This window comes from Phyllosticta capitalensis (genome assembly GCF_038381095.1).
Source record: "Phyllosticta capitalensis strain CBS 128856 chromosome Unknown BKA78scaffold_13, whole genome shotgun sequence".
Lineage (NCBI taxonomy): Eukaryota > Fungi > Ascomycota > Dothideomycetes > Botryosphaeriales > Phyllostictaceae > Phyllosticta > Phyllosticta capitalensis.
Window position 1 is genome coordinate 125,731 of NW_027117451.1, and position 18,842 is coordinate 144,572.

General features: G+C 54.4%; 10 protein-coding genes and 1 non-coding gene across 11 annotated transcripts; 5 read left to right on the forward strand and 6 right to left on the reverse strand.

The window, feature by feature from the left end:
• Positions 1-6,237: 6,237 nt before the first annotated feature.
• BKA78DRAFT_300229 (thioesterase-like superfamily-domain-containing protein) lies at positions 6,238-7,180 on the reverse strand (the record flags this gene model as incomplete). The annotated part of the gene is made up of 2 exons (XM_066887163.1): positions 6,238-7,043; positions 7,090-7,180. 2 exons carry the CDS (start codon positions 7,178-7,180, stop codon positions 6,238-6,240), a joined length of 897 nt encoding a protein of 298 aa, XP_066738418.1.
• A 414-nt stretch (positions 7,181-7,594) lies between these two features.
• BKA78DRAFT_238286 (uncharacterized protein) lies at positions 7,595-9,420 on the forward strand (the record flags this gene model as incomplete). The annotated part of the gene is made up of 4 exons (XM_066883883.1): positions 7,595-7,694; positions 7,785-8,420; positions 8,466-9,062; positions 9,110-9,420. Coding segments are annotated over 4 exons (1,644 nt in total), but the record flags the coding sequence as incomplete, so codon positions are not given.
• Positions 9,421-9,589: 169 nt separating this feature from the next.
• Positions 9,590-9,898, forward strand: BKA78DRAFT_327546 (uncharacterized protein; the record flags this gene model as incomplete). The annotated part of the gene is made up of 1 exon (XM_066889524.1): positions 9,590-9,898. A coding segment is annotated over one exon (205 nt), but the record flags the coding sequence as incomplete, so codon positions are not given.
• Positions 9,783-9,903, reverse strand: BKA78DRAFT_t184. The gene has a single exon. It is a non-coding gene; the product is annotated as a tRNA-Leu (tRNA).
• A 186-nt stretch (positions 9,904-10,089) lies between these two features.
• Positions 10,090-10,686, reverse strand: BKA78DRAFT_347712 (uncharacterized protein; the record flags this gene model as incomplete). Its single annotated transcript, XM_066890569.1, has 1 exon — positions 10,090-10,686. A coding segment is annotated over exon 1 (348 nt), but the record flags the coding sequence as incomplete, so codon positions are not given.
• Positions 10,090-10,939, reverse strand: BKA78DRAFT_58068 (uncharacterized protein). The gene has a single exon (XM_066893410.1). It carries the CDS (start codon positions 10,862-10,864, stop codon positions 10,496-10,498), a length of 369 nt encoding a protein of 122 aa, XP_066738421.1. The 5' UTR covers positions 10,865-10,939; the 3' UTR covers positions 10,090-10,495.
• A 59-nt stretch (positions 10,940-10,998) lies between these two features.
• On the reverse strand, positions 10,999-12,970 carry BKA78DRAFT_290005 (cytochrome P450 monooxygenase-like protein; the record flags this gene model as incomplete). The annotated part of the gene is made up of 5 exons (XM_066885778.1): positions 12,531-12,970; positions 11,482-12,463; positions 11,280-11,430; positions 11,138-11,218; positions 10,999-11,086 (listed from the first exon to the last, which is right to left on the reverse strand). Exons 1-5 carry the CDS (start codon positions 12,771-12,773, stop codon positions 10,999-11,001), a joined length of 1,545 nt encoding a protein of 514 aa, XP_066738423.1. The 5' UTR covers positions 12,774-12,970.
• A 643-nt stretch (positions 12,971-13,613) lies between these two features.
• On the forward strand, positions 13,614-14,688 carry BKA78DRAFT_58075 (uncharacterized protein). Its single transcript, XM_066893411.1, has one exon. The coding sequence runs from the start codon at positions 13,856-13,858 to the stop codon at positions 14,450-14,452; it is 597 nt and encodes a 198-aa protein (XP_066738424.1). The 5' UTR covers positions 13,614-13,855; the 3' UTR covers positions 14,453-14,688.
• Positions 14,689-14,876: 188 nt separating this feature from the next.
• Positions 14,877-15,452, forward strand: BKA78DRAFT_383800 (uncharacterized protein; the record flags this gene model as incomplete). The annotated part of the gene is made up of 1 exon (XM_066893075.1): positions 14,877-15,452. The coding sequence occupies one exon, from the start codon at positions 14,877-14,879 to the stop codon at positions 15,288-15,290; it is 414 nt and encodes a 137-aa protein (XP_066738425.1). The 3' UTR covers positions 15,291-15,452.
• Positions 15,453-16,745: 1,293 nt separating this feature from the next.
• Positions 16,746-17,657, reverse strand: BKA78DRAFT_327555 (uncharacterized protein). Its single transcript, XM_066889525.1, has 2 exons — positions 17,109-17,657; positions 16,746-17,054 (listed from the first exon to the last, which is right to left on the reverse strand). The coding sequence occupies exons 1-2, from the start codon at positions 17,421-17,423 to the stop codon at positions 16,887-16,889; spliced, it is 483 nt and encodes a 160-aa protein (XP_066738426.1). The 5' UTR covers positions 17,424-17,657; the 3' UTR covers positions 16,746-16,886.
• A 274-nt stretch (positions 17,658-17,931) lies between these two features.
• Positions 17,932-18,483, forward strand: BKA78DRAFT_327557 (uncharacterized protein). Its single transcript, XM_066889526.1, has one exon. It carries the CDS (start codon positions 17,945-17,947, stop codon positions 18,104-18,106), a length of 162 nt encoding a protein of 53 aa, XP_066738427.1. The 5' UTR covers positions 17,932-17,944; the 3' UTR covers positions 18,107-18,483.
• The last annotated feature ends 359 nt before the right edge of the window (positions 18,484-18,842 follow it).

Below are 18,842 nucleotides of genomic sequence, written 5' to 3' on the forward strand. Positions count from 1 at the left end.
ATGCAGTCGAATCCGTGATGCGACAGGCTGTCTGGTGCTCGGCGCCGACGGACAAGAAGAAAGTGACCAAATGCTGCGGTGAACAAGAAAAAAGTGAAGAGAGGCTTTTACATGGCTTTCAACCATAAAAATCGATTTTTAAGAGTCACAGGTGGACACAAAAGAGAGTGGGCGGGCTGAGAAGTGACGAGCTTTTATATCAACAAAGCGCCGTTCCCGCACAGAACGCTTGGGCAAGCATGCTGTAAAGACAACACAAAACGTGATTCGGTCAGCAGACAGTCTCAATCAAGAAGCTCGAAAATTCGTTACTGCGTTCTAGTACCAGCTGCGCTGGCCGGCATCGCTGCGAGGCTCGTGCACTGGCGGCGGCTATAAAAGCGACAACACTCCCGCGGGATTTGTCCTCCAGAACTTCGCCCCGTCTGCTTGTCAAAAGCTTCCATGACAATGCCTTCAGGAGCCACTTTGGGTGTTGGCTGCCCGTACGACGAGATACTGAAATACTGTTGTCCTGCTGCTCCTCTGGTTTTCGGAAATTGCATGGCTCTTGCATCCTGCACGCGGTCAAGTCGATGTAGAGCCTTAAGGTTCTTCGCGTCCCGTCATTTGCGATGAATGATGTTCCATGGCATCTACAGAAAGTGCAAAGGCCAGCAGTTTGTAGTGCAAGAATGAGATTCTGGAATTTGAAATGCGTACTCGAAGCCAAAGACCACTGGCAAGAGTGGAGTTGTCCTTCATTCCTCTGTTGCAAGAGCTGTAACTTCGAAGCTTAGCCAGAAGGCTAATGGTCCTGTGTCAAGCGGACAAAATCGCGGTGAATGCACCCCTTTTAATACCTCAACCTGCCACTCCAAGTCACCTGAAAGCTCTGCGTGCCTAGTGATCGTTCTTGCGGCTTCCGCTATCCGCGGTTTGCAAGATGTCACAGGGACCGCGTGCACAAGGTCCAAGCAGGGTCACGCAACCGCCCCCTGAGTTACTTGAGCATGTGAAAATGGATCTGTTGGGGTATATAAGCATCGTCAAAGGTAGCTTTGTTCACGGCAAGCATCTCGGGCTCTGTCCACTGAGGCATATCCATCGTGCGTGTTTGGGCTACTTCCACTGCATGCGATGAAGACCTTGACTGAGTGGCGTTCTTTGCGTTGTCTGTATTTGGGAAAGAGACAGCGACTTTTCTGGAACGACCTCTTTCGCCAGACTCTGCTGTGTCGTGACGGTGACATTTCCCCTCTTTCTTTGACACTGGTCTACGTCGTTGACGTCAAACGATGGAGACAGTCGACTTGCTTCAGTTGCGGATTAGCCCGCAAGATGCAAAACTGGGGCAGACGCAGGACAAACAAAGTGTAACACAGGCACCATTTCTCTCTGATCAGCTGTCCTCCTCGGACATGACCAAAGACGGTGCTCCTGAAGCTTTGTGCGGAGGGGAGATCAGAGGCTTATAAACCTACGTCGAGCCTGGTTTCGGCGTGAAAAAGCCAGATTCGGCGGCCAGTCAACCACGTGCTAGGCCCAGCCGAATCATGCGGCTACCCCTGAACGCAGCCCACGTGCAACGGCGGGTCTTCTCGGCAGGATCGAGGGGTATAAAAGCGCAGCAACTGCAAACCATTCTCGGGCATCAGCTGCGCAAACAAGAGGAAAGATCTTGCAGTCGCTTGAAGAGTTACTTCTGGTTTGGCCAGAGCGCATACCAATCACTGCGCTGCTGGGTTGGTGGATTGTTCTTCCTCTCCTTAGGGGGCAGGAGGAGCGGGACGGCTCGCGTGCATGTCAACGTTCCCAGCTCATGCCATACTCCTTAACCAAGAGATTTTGCTGGAAGATTGTTTCTGCTGTGATGATCATGGTGAGCAATACACCCTTAGCATACACGTTGCTCCCAAAATGAAAACTTTCGAGCAACAGGGGCACAAGGACAGCCAGAAGAGGCAGTCAAGGATGCTGGTGATTTTGTCTGCCGAGCTCCACAGGCAAAACCAGCGTTAAGACTGCATTGCAGAAAGGAATGTTAAAGTAGGGAGGGCGAATATATACCTAGCCCACCGTCTTTGATCACATGCATCAGAAAAGTGAAAGCTATAAAAGTGCAGCAACAGCATGTCAGTCTCAGTCAGTCGTGGCGGACGTGAGAATGGAATTCATGCTCAACAGGCATCTCAAACTTGTTTTCATGCCACAAAGGGAAGGTGCAACGCTCACTGCGTCGCTGGCTCGGCTGCCTGCCAAATTTCTCCTTCGAAGAACGCCAGATTCGAACATACAGCCCGTGGCGAGGATTTATGAGTCAGTTCTTTCGCCGCCACCATGTTGTGGTGTCGCCGTTTGGCATTTCGCGATGATGTTGAATAGAACCAGCCCTGGCACATCCAATCGGGCCCCTTCCAAATCACCCACAGTTCGAAAACACACGCAGCAGCGGCGACGCAAGCCAGTCATCATGTAGGAAGCGTTTTTCCACAGCCAAAACTCGGCTCCAAGGCAAAGAAGGCTGCAATCCTGCGCTGTCAAGAGGAAGAAGAAGTGGGTTCGAGGGAACTTTTATACTTCCGCTGCCTCGTATGTGTCACCTGAAGCCGCTGCAAACATGTAGCTAGCTGGGCTGCAAGCGTGAAAGCAAGAGCCACTTAGACGCGTGCGCGTGAAGCACATGTGAAGCCCTGCCGCCATCCGTCAGTCTCTTGCACTTGACGTCCGAGCTTCTACACTTCAGAGTATAAAAACAGCGCGAAATTCAAGTCGATGTGCAACAAGCACGACTGCAGCCGCAAATGACGCAGGCGGCTGGATGAGGCACACTTGTTGCGAACTCTCAAGAAACTCGTCACTTCGTCCTGCCTTGTCCCGCTATTGGTCCTCCCTTTGAGTAGAGACAGGGATTCAAGGTCTGCTTGGCCATTTTTGATGGAAAATCTGCAGTGAATAACTTCATGGCCTCTGAGTGCGGGGTGGCAGCAAATTTCGACGATGATGATGGCAAAGGTAATCAGGAGAAGTATCCTTTTGCCTACAATTAAGGAAAGTACAATAACAACCCCGGGAGCAAAGGGAGAAAAACCACCACAGTGTGCTGCCTTTTCCACTCATTGTCCCGACAGTCACAGTGTTATTCCTGTCGAAGTGTCGTTGTAAGAAGCGGTTGGGCAGTGCAGCGGGCAGAAGGCGAGGAAAGGCAAGCTTTAAATACCCTCCCGGGCCACAGAGGACTCACAAACTGAGCGACGCCACGTGATTCATCCAATAGTCGAACCAAAGTCCCTGCGCGTGACATCTCAGCTTCTGTGTTGGAATTATAAAGCACGGCAAGACAGAGGCCTGCGAAAATCAACCGCGGCGAGCGCAATAAAGCTCATGCCGTTTGTCGAGCGAAGCGCACCGCTTATTACTGCGCTGTGGTTCTTGTGCGCCTCCAGATTGACCTCCAAGTGAGGAAAGCAGATTAGACGCCCATTTGCCTTTTGCCGTCTTCCATGAAAACGTAGCGTCGCAAACCTCTAGCGTCTTGAAGAGGTGACGCGCGACAGATGCGATCGATGATGATTGGGAAGACGACCAGGAGATGCATCTCTCTGCCTTACTCCCGGGACGAGGGCTGTCTTTTACGTCGACGGAATTCGACTCGAATAAAGAGACAAACACAGCAAGTCTTATTGCGGACAGTCGCGAACCACAACAGCTGAGTAAACTTTGTCCATAGCGATTGTCGCAGACAAAAGCGGCTGCGCTGTACAGTGAACAGACTTCGAGGAAAGGCGCACTTTTTATGCCTACCCAGAGCCCCTAGTAGCTCACCGAATGAGCGCCATCCGCATGACTTGCATCTTAGCCGAATCAGCGCTCACGCGCGTGACGCCTGTGCTGCTCCGATGGTATAAATACGCGGCAAGACAAGCCTGACAAGATCAACAGCGACGAACCCATCGAGGCATCCTCATCCCTGATGGAGTTCGGACCCGATAGGAAAGATTTCACTGTGCCTTCTGCTTCTCTCCTCTGAATCAAAGAGTTCCGGTTCGCAGTTTTCTTAACCTCGGCGATGTCGATTCGGCGCGTTGACAGGATATAGCCACCCGCGTCATTTCTCAGCAATGTTGATAAACGACACTGAGGGATCATGGCGAGGCGAGGTGTCAAACGCGTCTATTCTCTCCCCTTTGTTGCTGAATTGTCAGTCCCAAAGGGCGAAAAAGACCACGAGAGTGAATGTGGCATGGTGAGGCCTGAGCCAACGCAGTCAGGAGAACCCTTTCCAGCTTGACACGAGGCAAGGCAAGATTCCTGCTGGACTCGGGTCTGCTGCTGCATGAGGGCGGAACAGAGAGATGGGGAGGGCTTTTATACCCTACACCAGACTCCAAGTTCCAAAACGACGACTTCGCACGTGGGGCAACTTGCCCGCTGCCACTCGAAGCAAGCCACGGGACCTCTCCGTGGGGAATTCCAAGCAGTGTCACGCGCGTTGCTGTCTTCTCCTTGCTGTTGCGAATGACTGTTGACCTGCTGGAGCAGAGTTGAGGTATAAAAGCAGACTCGATCTTGCACACAAGCAGAGCAACAAAGACGCAGGCAGTGAGACCACAATCTGCCACACGACAGCATCAATTGCTTCCTTGGACAAAAGGGGTTTTTTTCGGCCTTTTTCTTTTACTGTGTCGGCCAGCCCGGAGTCTATCACACTTTTGGTTTCTGGGTTCCGTTGAACTGACGCTCGCTAGAATGGAGTGGCAAACTATTCCAAATCAGCGTGAACACTGCGTTACACTCACCATAGCCTTCCGTTGACATTCTTCATCAACAATGACTTTCAATGACGAGATTTTGACGATGATGATGATGAGACGCAGCATTACCACTATCAGGCTTTCTCTGCTCCTTGCCCGCTTTGATCGGCATGTCTGTTCTTCCTGTCTTTGTTCTTCCTGTCTTCCACGCAAACGACGAAGTCGCTTTCGTTTGAGGGTGTGAATAACCAGAGCAGTCAAACCATTGAGCAAAAAGAGACAGTAATTGGATTGCAAACTGCTGGCGCAAGCTCTGGAGGCCACCCTGCTGTGTTGCGAAAGGAGGTCTTGTTGGAGCTCAGAAGAGGTTTATATACCTACCTCATCAGCAGTGCCTTTGTCACGAGCACAACCACACGTCTGCTGACCGTGGCGCGCCTGGGAAGTTCCACGATAATACCGTGCAGCAGGCGGCAGTGTCACGCTGTCGGCTCCCAATCGCCTCACGCATGACGGCCGTGCGGCTGGAGAGGCATGTATAAAAGTAGCCACAGCTGCAAGTTGAACCAGGGCAGTGCTGAACCATGCCATCGAAGTTACTGCACCAGGATGTATCCATAATGGACAAGAACACTACACACTTGGCTTTTGGGGAGCGGTGAGCGAAAAGGGGGGGTTGGTGATGACTGTTTCGCTGCCAGGCGCCTCATAGCCCCCGCGGCAGATGCCACTCAATGACGCAAACCAGGTTCTTCAACGGATGTTGTGAGCCAGTGACAACGATTGACGATGGAAGGCCGCCACCAAAGACTGAGCTCTGTTGCCAACACATGAAAGAGGTCGTGATTTGGGAATGGTCACCAGAAGCGAGGAAACAAGTGTGCGCGTTCTGTATTCGAAGTTTGAGAAACGCCCTTGCATTGAGAATGAGGACGAGAAGTGGGAAGGGGATTGTTGTTTTATAGATGTTCAAGAAGGATACATGGCGCGAAGATGTTTTCGAGCGTGGACATTGCGTCACTGGAAATTGTGGCCGGCTGGCAAGAGGGAGGAAAACGTAGCGAGGCTGGACGTTTTGACGCTCTGCGACTACCGGTCTACGGATTCTGACCAAGTCAGTTTTTGAATGTTGTGTGGTGGATATGGAAAACTTTGATTCTTCAATGCTCTTTCTAAATCTACTACAATGCTGCTCCGCGTCAAAGGACGGGCTGGGCTGGACACCACCGCATACGGACTGTCCCAAGGATGTGGGCATGCTCGGCGGCACCCCAGGAAAATTTGGGGCATCGTCTGGGGTCTCCACATGAAGCGCGTGGAGAGCTCGGAGAAAGCTCGAAATTCTTCTTAAACGAGTCGCCTTATTACGTCAGTTCGCAGGGACCGTTCCGCCAAGGTCGCCATTGACGAAGTTTGACAGAGCCTCACGAGGGGCCGAGACAGGACATCCACCCTGACCCGCCATTTCGTGCCTCGTCCCCGTGGAGAGGGCACCGGCCAATGCTCAGAGCTTCACCTCTTTGGGCCGTCGCTTTGCCGTATTCCTCGACGAGTCCAAGATCAGCGCGACCTGGCTGCTCAGGGCCACAATGTCGCCGGTTTCATCCATTATGACGACCTCCAGGTCCTGCCGGCCGTTTTTGATCTTCTTGGCCCTGACCCGCGCAAAAAGCCATTCGACGCCTTCCGCTGGCAGCGCCTTTTTGACGTCGAGATTCAACAAGAGCGTAGGGTACCAAGACATGGCCGTGTCCTCTGGTTTTCTGTAAGCCTCGACAATCTGCGGCCACAAATCTGCCACCAGACCAACGGTCTCGTTTGTAAACCTCTGTCCGTCGGGAAGCCTCAGCCATTCGTCGGCCAAACTGCGCATGGCCTGGCCACGGCGTGGAAGGTACGTGCGGACATGGCCATACACCTTGCGAAACTTGGGAAAGGGCCGGTTCTTCTGCAGCTCCCAATGTTCGTCCCTGTCGTCTACCAACTTGGCGAGATCGACCGGCGGCGGCGGCGGGTGGAGGGACCAGCTGGTTTCGAGAGAAATTCCCTCTTCGGCGTGCAGGTTGGAGTTGGTGAGGTAGCCAACCACTGCTTCACGGCCATCTTGGCTCAGCGACACGTGGATGTTGGACGTCTGCCGGCCTAATTTCAAGTCTTGGACGGTGAAGACAGCCGGGCCTTCTTGGGTGCGCCGCAGGAACTCGAGGTGCAGGGTGATTGTGTGGGGCTGGTTCTGGCTGGCCAGGGTGGTCTTGAAGTGGGCGGCAGCGACTTGGAGAAATACCGCGGTCAAGAAACCGCCATGAGGCACTGCAAGAGGTCAGCATCTGAGCCGTTGGAGAGCTGGGGTACTGACCAGTGCCAACAGACCACGACGAGTAAAAGTTGGCGGCATACGAGTGAGAGCTCAGAGCCTTGACGGCAGAGGCCTCGGCGAAGGTGGTCATGATGGGTGTGCGGAAGCGCCGAAGGCAGACCGAGTCCCTGCGTCACAGCTCTCTGGGGGCTTCATTGGGCTGGGGAAGAAATATGTTGAAGGAGAGATGATGTCCAGCGCAAGACGATGCCTCGGCTGCTGGGCAGTTGTAATGGCCGTTGACTCAGACATGTGTCGCCCCGTGTGCGGCCAGGACTTTGGGACCTCGGTCTCTTCCCCAGGTTGTTGGTGCGCGCTCCACACCTCCACTTACCGTCGTCACTCCCCGCGTCGAGCTCCGCTTCGCATGCCGCTTACCCTATCTCGAATTCTCGAAATACCAATGGCCTCGCCGCACTCTTCCTCCTAAAATATTTCCTTCGCTGGTTCTGCGCTTCTGTCTCTGATCTGTCTCACTTTTTCCTCCCAGCTACCGCCTCCAACAATGCCTACCGATTCGCCGTACCCCGCAATCACCGTTCCCCATGTCGATATTTGGGCCTTTTTGTTTGAGAGGGAAGACCGCCCTTTTCCGGACGACAAAGGTGGGGTCGCGCTGAGACGAGCTTCAATTCTGTTCGCATGCCAATGGTCGATGTGCGAGACCAGCCCAACATGGAGCTAACGCGCTGCAGTAATCTACCACGACCCTAATACCAAGCGCTCCTACACATATGCCCAAGTCAAGTCGACCGCAATCGATTTTGGAAAGGGTCTCAAGGGTCTTTGGGACTGGCAGAAGGGAGACGTCATTGCCCTGTTTTCGCCAAACTGCATAGACACTCCGGCCATAACATGGGGCACCCATTGGGCGGGAGGAATCATTTCACCGGCAAACCCCACCTACACAGTTGACGAGCTTGCTTTCCAGCTGAAAAATGCTGGCGCAAAGGCAGTCGTCACCCAGATGCCGCTCGTGGCCATGGTCAAGAAGGCGGCCGAAGTTGCGGGCATACCTCAGAACAGAATCATCGTCATGGGCGACGCGAGGGACCCGAGCGGGACGGTCAAGCACTTTACGAGCATAAGGAACATTTCTGGGACAGCCCGCTTCAGGAGGACCAAGATCAAGCCCGATGAAGACCTCGCATTCCTCGTCTACTCCTCAGGCACCACCGGACACCCCAAGGGTGTGATGCTGACGCATAGAAACATCGTCGCAAACACCCTGATGAATTTCGCAGTCGAAGGCCCAAACTTGCACTGGGATGACGGACCTCACGGACCGTCGGACAAGGTCCTTGCTTTTCTGCCATTCTTCCACATTTACGGTAAGCAAGTCGTCGAATGTAGAAGAAAGCAGCTAACAGTGTCAGGTCTCACGTGTCTGATACATCACAGCATGCTCGCCGGCATGCAGCTTGTAGTCATGGACAAGTTTGAGCTGGAAAAGTTTTGCCGCATTGTCCAAGACTACCGCATCACATTTGCATATCTCGTACCTCCCGTCGTGCTCATGCTCACCAAGAACCCTCTCGTCGACAAGTATGATCTTTCCTCTTTGCGCATGACCAACTCTGGCGCCGCACCTCTCACCCGCGAGCTTGTCAACGATTTGTTTGCCAAGCGCAAAATTCCCGTCAAGCAAGGCTACGGTCTCAGCGAGACCAGCCCAACGACACACGCGCAAGAGTGGACGGATTGGGACAAGAAGATTGGGGCTGTGGGTAAGCTGTTGCCGAATCAGACTGGCAAGTATATGAGTCCTGAGGAGAAAGAGGTGCCAGTCGGCCAAACTGGCGAGCTGTGGATCAAGGGGCCAAATGTGTTCAAGGGCTACTGGAAGAACCCAGAGGCCACCAAGAACGCACTCACGGACGATGGCTTCTTCAGGACAGGAGATGTCGGCTTCCAGGATAAAGATGGGCACTTTTACATTACCGACAGGGTCAAGGAGCTGATCAAGTTCAAGGGTGAGTCGTCTTGTATACTCCTGGCCACAAATTGCTAACCAAAACAGGCTTCCAAGTCCCACCCGCGGAACTCGAGGGCCTCCTCGTCTCGCATCCGTCCGTCTCAGATGTCGCTGTTATTGGCATCTATGACAAGCAGCAGGCGACCGAGGTACCCCGTGCCTACATCGTCCCGGTTGCAGGCGTCGAGCGCAGCCCGCAGATGGAGCAGCAGATTGTCGACTGGCTGACGGAGCGCGTCGCCCACCACAAGCGCCTTCGCGGCGGCGTGCGATTTGTGGACGAGATTCCCAAGAGTGTGAGCGGCAAGATTCTGCGGCGCCTGCTCAAGGAGAGGGCCCTGAAGGAGGAGGAGGGCCCGAAGGCACGGTTGTAGATTGCTCGTCGTCGTCGGCTTGTCAAAGGGCGTGCATATGTATGTAGTGTACAGCGGAGCGCAAGTGCTTGTTCGTCGTAAGAAACGGTAGAGATACGGATACCCGCCTGGATTTGGCGCTGCGAGATTTTGGAACAGCAATCGATTTGGAGATGATTTACCACTGCTTCCACGGCTCAACGCATCACGATTGCCCTGTCAAAACCCCGGCACACGCCCTACGACAGCCGATCAATCTCCCCAACTCTCATCCCACTTTCACTCGCCCATCTTCCACCCGCAAAAGTAAAGGACGACCCCACGCCCCCACAAATAAGCGGGCAAAAGTGCAAAAAGAACACCTTTGGTACGAGTGAGGATCGAACTCACGCGGACTTACGCCCAATAGGGAGCAGCTCGTATGATGCTACTTGCGTGTTTAGCTAAGCTTAAACCTATCGCCTTAAACCACTCGGCCATCGTACCGTCAAATTATTTAAATCGAGGCGGGGTAATGCGTTTATGATGTTATGCACTGGCCTGTGCGTGGGTGATGTGGGGCACGGCGGGAGGGATTTTGGGCGCGTTTGGTTGGGGGGTCCTGGCTTGTGAACCTAGCGAGCGACGGGAGGGCGGTGGCTGGGTGGGCACGCTGGCGAAGACGACGACAACGCGCGGTGTTTGTCGCGCTTTCGTCGCTGCGAGTGCGGTTCTTTTTCAGAAGAGCAGAGATTTCGTTTGCTCGTCTTTCTTCAGTCATTCGCCCTCCAATCGAACCCCACGCGGCTGTCGTTGGGCTTGCACGGCGGAGCTGCCACCTGAGTGAGCTGGCGCCAGTGGAACGATTGAATCTCCTTTGAAGTTTCCCAACACGTTTACTTCGATTGTGCGGAAGGTTTTTCTTCGCCGTCATGGCTACGGGCAAAGCTTCGCGCACCCTGGACGGCGGACATCCCCTGCTCACCGGAATCCTCAGAATCGGACTCAGGCAGAGGATTGGGCGCAAACTCTGCCCTGTCATTCATGATGGTCTCAATGGCGGCCTGGTCAAGGGCGTCATCGTCCTCAAAGACGCCTTCTAGAACCTTGACGGCTGAGGAGCGGATGAGGGTGTTCGGAGCGATGAATCCGCGCTTGGTGTGGTTGCCCTCGTAGCCAACGAGGCGGTCGTTGATGGCCATGTCGGCAAGCCTCTCCGCGCGTACGCGCTTTGGCTTCGGAATATTGACATACGCTTCGCTTCCCTATTCACTGTCTGTGGCGATATCTCAGCTCTCGAGCCCCATGCGCAGGCAGAGGCGGGTAAGTTTCCACACATTCCGACGTTTTTGGTTTTCGTTCGACATCTTATATGAGGGTCTCGCTGTTTTCCTTGCGTCGCAAAGACAACTGTAAAGAGCAGCGATATACACGGAGAATCGTACGTCAAACGCCACTGCATTCTCATTTTGCTTGTTTCCTTCCACGTCCATGCCAGGAACCTTCGTTTCTTGGTCCTTCTCCGCAGATCTTTCAACGCATCGAATCAAAAAGAGACAAGCACTAAAGCCATCATCAAGGTCTTCTGCGAAGCTCTCAACATCAGGGCTTTGGGGGCGCGATCTCCACCTTCACGTGCTCCCCCAGGTAGCGCGGCATGAATGCGTCGCGAAACTTCAACTCAGTCGTGCTGCCTGCTTTTCAGTGACGTGCTTGCTGAGAATTGATTGGGCCTTCATACCTTGATGCTGCAAGCTTCATGTCGCGCCCAAATCGGTGGAAAACGTACGCAAATGTCAGGCGCAGCTCTGCCCATGCGAGACTGCGACTGGTCAGCATCATTTCCATGCTCCGCCGCCTTCCGGACGATTCTGTCCACTCACTTGTGTCCCAAACACATGCGCGGCCCGCGAGCAAAGGCCACAAGCCAGTTTTCCAAGCCAGGCTCGTTGAGCCAGCGCTCAGGGTTGAATGAGTGAGGCGAGGGGAAGATGTCTGCGTTTCTATGCACAAATATGCTTCCTGTAGAAACAACTGCCTGCGAGTTACGTATAAGTAGCGGGACCACGAACAGGTTATCTTGACTTGCCTCGCCTGGCACACTCTCCCCCGAAATCGTGGCACCTTCTCGTGGTACGACTCTCGGCAGTCCGGCCACAACACCAGAGCTGAGCCTCAAGCTTTCCTTGATGACCGCATCCAAGTACGGCAGTCTTTCCAACTCTTTCAAGGCTGGCGCTCTATCCCCAGAAGACGCAGACCACGCGGCCTCCAGCTCCTCCACCAACCTCTGCAGCTTCTTCGGCTCCTTGACCAGATGAAAAGTCCCAACCATCAGCGCATATCCGACCGTCTCTGATCCGCCATACACCAACGTCTGCGCCTCTTCCCACAGGCTCTTTTCCCCAGGAGGCCCCTCGCCGGCCGGATGCGCCGCCGGGTCCATCAGCCGATGGTAAATGGTCATGCCGTGTGGCAAGTGCTGGAGCCCACGCTTCGGGTCTTTGATCACGTCGTGGACCTGGCCTCGAAGCATGTCGTGCAGCTCAACCATGCCAGCCATGCGCGGATTCTCAAACACCTTGGTCATGAGCGGCGCCACAGCAAGCACCAGCTTTTTGTACCACGGAAAATGCTTGAAAAGAGAACCAATTGGACCCGACGTGTCGATGGCAACCAGGACGGGCGCGCGGAAGCCCGGCGCCTCGAGGGCGTGGAGCGACGTGCCGAAGCAGAGGTACATGATCACGTCGATGGTAAAGCAGCGGTAGGCAAAATTCATGTCGACATCCTCGCGGTTCCGGGCACACTTCTCAAACGCGCTGCAGAGCTGTTCGACCTTTTCGACCAGCAGCTCCTCGCACTGCAGCACCGCTGCCGGCGAGAATGACTTGCCCAGCACATCTCTGCGCTGCTTGGCCGAGCGGTAGTCGAGGTAGCCGAACGACGACTCGTCCTGCGTAAAGGAACGGTACAGGAACGGGTCCTTGTCCCACCGATTGCGCGCATTGTAAATGTCGTGGTATGCCGCCGGCTCGGAGAAATGAAGCTGACTTGGAGCATTAGTCTGGAGCATCATCGACAATTGGATCAATGGGAGTTGGCGGACAACTACTTGCCTCGTTTGGCCCGACGCGAACGACCTTGCCGTACCGCGCATGCAGCTTTTCGAGCTCGTGGCAAAACGACTTTTCCTGGAAGCATTCGACCCACGCCTTCCAGTAGCGCGTGGCCGCCGCTGCTCTGGGCCCCGGAAACCGAGCCAGCGGATGGAAGTAAATGTTGTACATGGCCTGCCATGCCACCCAAGTGACGCCAGCCACCGTGGCCGTAAGAATCATCGTCGGTACCGAAATGCTGCTCTGCACCAGCTCCATTTTTGGATGTTGTCGAATCAAGCTCTCGAGTTGTTGATTCACCTCTTCTTTTCGCCCCACTGCCAGTCGACGTTGTTTATACCGCCGTGCTGCCACAGCAGCGAGTGTGGGAATGGGGAGCTTGCGTTGCGAGGTTCCCGCTTCTACCGCTCGTCCGGTTAGCTTGTCCGCGATGCTTTCGTCCGCGTCGAACCGGGTCCTCCAAGTGGGAGGAACGGACGCCAAGACGGACGGCGGCCGCCCCCCGCCAAAGGTTAATCTTGCATCTCTTTTTTGAAGGTTTCGAAGGAGTTTTGAGGCTGGATTGCCTGTCGTCCGCCAACTTTTGCGATTGGACTGCGAAATACTGGCCATGTCATCGATTACCAGGATTGCAGATGAATGCATTTTCCTGGCTTCGTTTCCTGGCCTAGCTTCAGCGATGCGCTTGCGCTTCTCACAGGCCTCTTCGCGCAAAGGCTTTTGCTGGATCACCGGCCCTCCTTCCATTGCCGTTATGGACGATGCTGGCGATGCACACTGCCGGCGTTGGAGACGGATAAATAAGCTTCCTCTTTCCGGGCTCTCTTTCCTGGCTCTTCGTCCGGTCCCAGTTTGAATGATATGCTTGTCTTGGATACTGTACTGCTGGCAATGCAACCAATTGCCAGCACCAGAGACGGATGAATTTCCAGGCCCAGCTCGGACACAATGCTTGTCTTTCACTTAAGACACCCTCCCAAGGCCCCTAATTGTAGTACCCTTGGTGATCGACGCCTTGTGCCGTCGGACTCGTCTGCCATCTTTTTGTCCTGGCTCTTTCGTCCTTTTCCTTTGTGTTTGGCTTCGACCTGCCACGTTTCTTTCAAGTTTCTCAGTCTGTCCTTTGTGCTGGGTATCTTTCTTCGGGTACCAGCTCGACTTCGTAAAGAGCAAGGGAGTAATGATGTTGGGTTGTCGTTGCGTTCTTCTTGTCGTCGTTTGGTCTTTCGTACCCCTAACGACACTCTTGGGCCAGTCTGGGATTCGAGGGTGCCATGATGCCACCCACCAGGGCATGGGCAACGGCTCGTCGTTCGGGGGCGTCATGATGGCTTTTGAGAATGAGCTGTCGATGCCATCGCGTCCGGACCTTGCCAGAAAGCGTGATGCACGCTACCATGGTGCTATTTTCGCCTGAGTCTTGCTTCAACGTTGCGGACGGTAATTTCGGGGCTTGCTGTGGCCACTCCTATGGCCCATGTGCTTCCTCCTGCCCCTTCTTGTGGCTCTTCTTGTGGTCCTTGGATATGGCGCTTCGATGTTTTGGCACGCTCGTGTTGTTTGCGAGGCCTGCGCAAGTGAGCCCTCTCTTCGAATCGATGTCAAAGAGCGCTTGCCCTACCGTAAAGGTGCTTCTCATGGTGTCGAGCGCCTGCCCATACATTGTCCTTTCTTTTCGCTTGGCTCCAACATGCAGTACGACGCTGTGGGGTGGTTTGTCGAAAATCCGGAGTCGAGGTGACTGCGAAGTGTTAACTTCAAGGGGTAGTGTTTACTTCATCGGAGCTCCAGGAGGGTCAACCAACACACCCATGAGGCCTGCGACGTGCCCGAGACTGCGCTCCATCCACGAGCAAAGGGACTCAAGTGCCTGCTGTGCCGGTCAAGCGTATTTCTGCCCATCTTCCGCGCAGGCGACGCAGTCGAGTAGTGAATGAGATAAGCTGCTTCGGAAGCCCGCTTCGGAGGCCCGCTTCGAAGGCCCGCTTCGGAAGCCCTAATTAACAACAAGACAATGCGGACTCTTCTTCTCGACTTCAAAATCGGGTCAACTTCCCATCCTTGGCTTTCCAGGGCTGCTGTTCTCTTCTGAGTACATTATACCGGGGTTTTAGTGTTGCTGGCCTTTCTTCCAGTCACCTTCACAAGACTCTGAAAAAATGTTCATCTTGCCACCTAAAAGTATATGGTAGATTCACGGCGCTCGCAGTTTTTGTGAACGGACCCATGATGCGTCTGGTCTCCCGACCAGCAGCCCCTATGGCCCTCCGCCTTTTGCGACGCGACGAAATATAAACAACACACCATTGTTGAGATCACACAACGCCACATTCGATCGCACCATCATCCAAAATTCTCACAATGGCAAGGAACAGGAGAAGTGGCCCCAGGGGAGCCAATCCCCTCAACCAGGTTAGTCGGCAACCTCGCCCGCCCCCCAGGCCGGAGCCACCACGGCAAAAACACATCTTCTTCGTGGACGAGCGTGCCATGGAAGTGGTGGAGATTCTCTTCCGCTCCCACGAGGGCCGCTCCCCCGGGAAGATCAAGTGGACTAACCTTCTCCACTTGATGCAAGCCATGGGATATAAGGCGGAGAAGGGATATGGCTCTATTTGGAAATTTGAGCCGGCTGTGGACGACGGGCTGCTACAACCGACGAATATCCACGACGATCACCGCTCATATCTCAACATCAGAACCGCTTGGTCAATAGGGAAGCGCTTCAACAAGAGTTATGGGTGGGACGCCGACTCCTTCAAGTTGGCTTCATAAGAGGGGCGACTCGTCGCCTCCTCCAATCTTCCAACTTGAAGGAGGCCGCAGCCGCCGAGTTGCCATCATGAGTCCTTCTCCTGGAGCCGAATATCTGCGTGGACATCAGGTGGAGGGGTCGACGGTGACGGCTTGGGGATGAACGGGCTTGTCGACTGACGGCAAGTTGGACCCTTCTCTTGTTCTTCAACAAAACATCACTACGGCTTACGGACGCACAGTGGCGGGAGCCTGCCTTGCTTCCACGATGCGCTTGCTGGGGAGAGCCCGATCGCCACGCCACGGCGAACTCGTCAAATGGGCCATGCCGCTCGACGGCATCAGCAGCGCATCGTGGAAGCGGGCAAACACGATCACGATACACAACAATGGTAAGCCTCATCATCATCGTCTCCCTCCTCTCATCACCATGCCCCGCGATACTAATCCCTTTGCTCCAAGGGCCCCGCGGCTTCCAGCCAACATCAAGCTCGCGCGCGCTTCGGCCCCGGCAGGACTTTGCTACTCGCCCCGCATCGCCTTGCCAATCAACCGAATGTGGTAGCTGGGCAGAGCACGATCGCAAGGTCTACGCGAGCGTGCGCGAAGGGGCCACACCCACGAGGCATCAGCAACGGCACCGTGGCAGCCGGGCAAGGCATCCAGGCCTACGGTAAGCTTGAACCTCATCACCTACAGCACTTGACCATCACGGCAACCAGCGATACTAATCTCTCGAGCTCAGAGCATCAGGAAGCAGGCAAGCGGACAGTCGAACCCAGCCAGGACCCCGAGCGCCGGTCCTCGTTCCTTCTTCACAGTCTATCCCTCCGCGGCCACCATCCGACGTCTTCGACTCTTACGAAGGGCTCCGTCAGACTCAGCTTGCGCCTTCGCCCTGCCATATCACATCATCGGTATTTGGGCGCTCTAATTCCCAATGTCACGCGGGCCCAGCACCTCCTGCACTTTTCAAGCCCGAGCTCCTCCCCAAGCTTCAACAACCAGGAGGCCACAAGACCTCGACGCCTCCGACTGCTGGTCCTACACGCCCTTCAGCTTTCTCTGTATGCTTCGAAAACCTCCTTGGACAAGCTCGCGTCGCTTCCTCGCGCTTCACAGTCCACGTGGGTGACGCCAACACCCGAATATCGCGCACATCTCTCTGGCGCCAACCCCACTGCGGCGACTACTTCTTCTACGTGCGTCTGTTTCTGTTACTGTTCCATTACGACTTCACGAGCTCTGCTCACGATTACGACGGCACGGACTCCTCTCACGATTATGACGCTACGGAACCCACAAGGCGGCTATGTTTGCGACGGCCGCCACGATTCACGACTTCACGAGTTACGTCACTGCCGCTTGGACTGGCTTGACTTCTTTGCGCACACTTTACTCATCTCGATGACGCTACGATACGCCTGTTACGTCTCTTTAACATCTTGCATTCAAAAACTTCTGGCCGGAGTTCGGTATTTGGCTGGACAAAGATTTTGGAACTCATCGCCGCCCCTTTGGCTGGTTTGGACCGAGAAGCATCCTCCGGTTGACTCCCGAAGACGACCTTTGAGCTCCCTTTTCAACCTCAGTTCTGCGCTCTGGCAAATGCGCACCCTAAATGCCCAACACGGTCGTCGACCTCCTTCGAACACAGTTCAGCGCTCTGTAAAATGCGCACTTGACCTCCCGAGTAAGCTTGTGCGCTTTTGGCGATGCCTTTGCAACCGCACATCTGACTCGAAAGCTGTCTGAAGCCGGCATGTATTTCTTACCCCTACCAAAGTAAGTCTCAGCCGAACCATCTGTTCCTGATCATCCTGCTAATCCTCGATGCAGTGGTCGGTGTCTTCGAGCACTATCAGACCTCGACTTCCACCTTTGCCCGAAGGTCCTTTGCAGTCTATTCAAAGCTACAACAAAACCACCAAAAAACCAGAAAAGCTTTGGCATCAAACACCATAGAAACAAAAACAAAAAAGAAAACAACACAAAAACACAAAAAATGCGATGGGCCAGCGAACCACGCACATGGTGGAGCGTCACCTTTCCATTACAGGATAAGCGGACGAGTATCTGCATGGACGTCTCGATGGAGTCGACCGTTGTTACCGAAATCTCTCTCCACGAGCTGGAGGATGCCCCAGGAGTCATCGAGCCTTCTATCCAAGGCAACTTCTACAACATGATGATGCTTGTTGGTACCCAGTCAATTTCTTCACCATCAACACCTCGACTCCAACGGACAACAAGAACTCCTTGTTGACAATTCAAAAGCGACTTGGCAAGGACCACACAGCTGCTGAGAGACTTGAAGCGCTCCTTGATCCCCCGCCGTCGACCGAGTTGCTCCCGCCGTCTCGTACTCCTGCTACGACCAAGTCCAAGTCCAAGCGAGGACGGGGAGTCATCAAGCGCCAGCGCCAGCAGGAGATGGTCATGCGTCCCGTGCCGACCGGAATCCCCCCCTCCCCCGGCCGGTTGTCAAGATGAGAATTTGCTGGAGGCCATGCTGCCGCGCTGGCCAAATGCCTATCGACGGCCATTGCATCTTCAGGGGAATGCAGTATCTTCCCTTGACCAACCTGTGGGCAGGAACCAGCCGCGGCCTGATACTATGATCAATCTGGCTGTCTCGCCACATTGATGATGATCCGGACATGGAGACTTTCGCGATGAAGTGTGGCCACAGGTTCTGCGTCGACTGCTACCGGCAATACCTCACTGCCAGGATCCGACTGCAACCCCATTATGGATTCAAAATCGCTGAGGCGTCCAGCCTGATCGATTCAGCGCTTTCTTCGAAGATGGCTGCCAGTTCCAGGGCTCTCAATTAAGCTCTTGCTGCCACGTTCTCATTTCCTGGGAAGGTCGTCTGTCGCCATGAAAGCATCCAGGTCAGTCGAAAACGTCGGCCTCTGTCCACCATCCAAGACATGTTCATGCTGGAGCAAAAGAAGGATTAAGAAGCACAAAGACATTGCACAATCCCGGCTTCAGAACCTCATGCAGAAGACGGGGTCCAGCAATAGCCCGTGAGCTTGCCGCTCAAATCTTCGAGGCCTCGTCTTCTGAACCGACTATCGCGCTCTGGAAGTGGCGCAGATCCTCTTCCGCTTTTTTTGCAAGGGCCGCTCTTCTGGTAACATCACATGGCGCCTTGCAAAGCGCACTCAACATGACCAATCTGGCCACACGCGGATCAACACACGGACAATTCGCACACGACGGAGTCGACATGCGGATGGGCTTCCTCACTCGATGTAACCAGCGCATCACACAACTTCAGAGAGGGAGGAGAAACGCACGGCTCGTAAATCAAAGAAAATCAAAATCAAAAGAAACCCACGCCTGCTGCCCGAGCGGGACTTGCACATCAAGAGGTTCATTCTTCTTCGGACAATGCACTGACGTACTACGCCGTAGAGTGGTGGAAAGTTTCTCTGTTCAAAGACACGCATACAAGGACCATGCAAGCGCCTTGCGCACTTGATCTTGGACTTCACAAAGACCTTGACGTTGAGTTACAGGGAGTAGTCGTAGCCACGTCGGATGTGCCACGACTTTTGCTAC

Bases quoted from the DNA above. Each gene is read 5' to 3' on its own strand.
- BKA78DRAFT_327555 (XM_066889525.1), bottom strand. From the start codon at position 17,423: ATGACTCCTGGGGCATCCTCCAGCTCGTGGAGAGAGATTTCGGTAACA. The intron at 17,055-17,108 runs CTGCATCGAGGA...GCTGAGACTTAC, and splicing joins GTGCTCGAAGACACCGACCA to TTTGGTAGGGGTAAGAAATA.
- BKA78DRAFT_58068 (XM_066893410.1), bottom strand. From the start codon at position 10,864: ATGAGAATGCAGTGGCGTTTGACGTACGATTCTCCGTGTATATCGCTG.
- BKA78DRAFT_58075 (XM_066893411.1), top strand. From the start codon at position 13,856: ATGAGCTGTCGATGCCATCGCGTCCGGACCTTGCCAGAAAGCGTGATG.
- BKA78DRAFT_327557 (XM_066889526.1), top strand. From the start codon at position 17,945: ATGAAGTGTGGCCACAGGTTCTGCGTCGACTGCTACCGGCAATACCTC.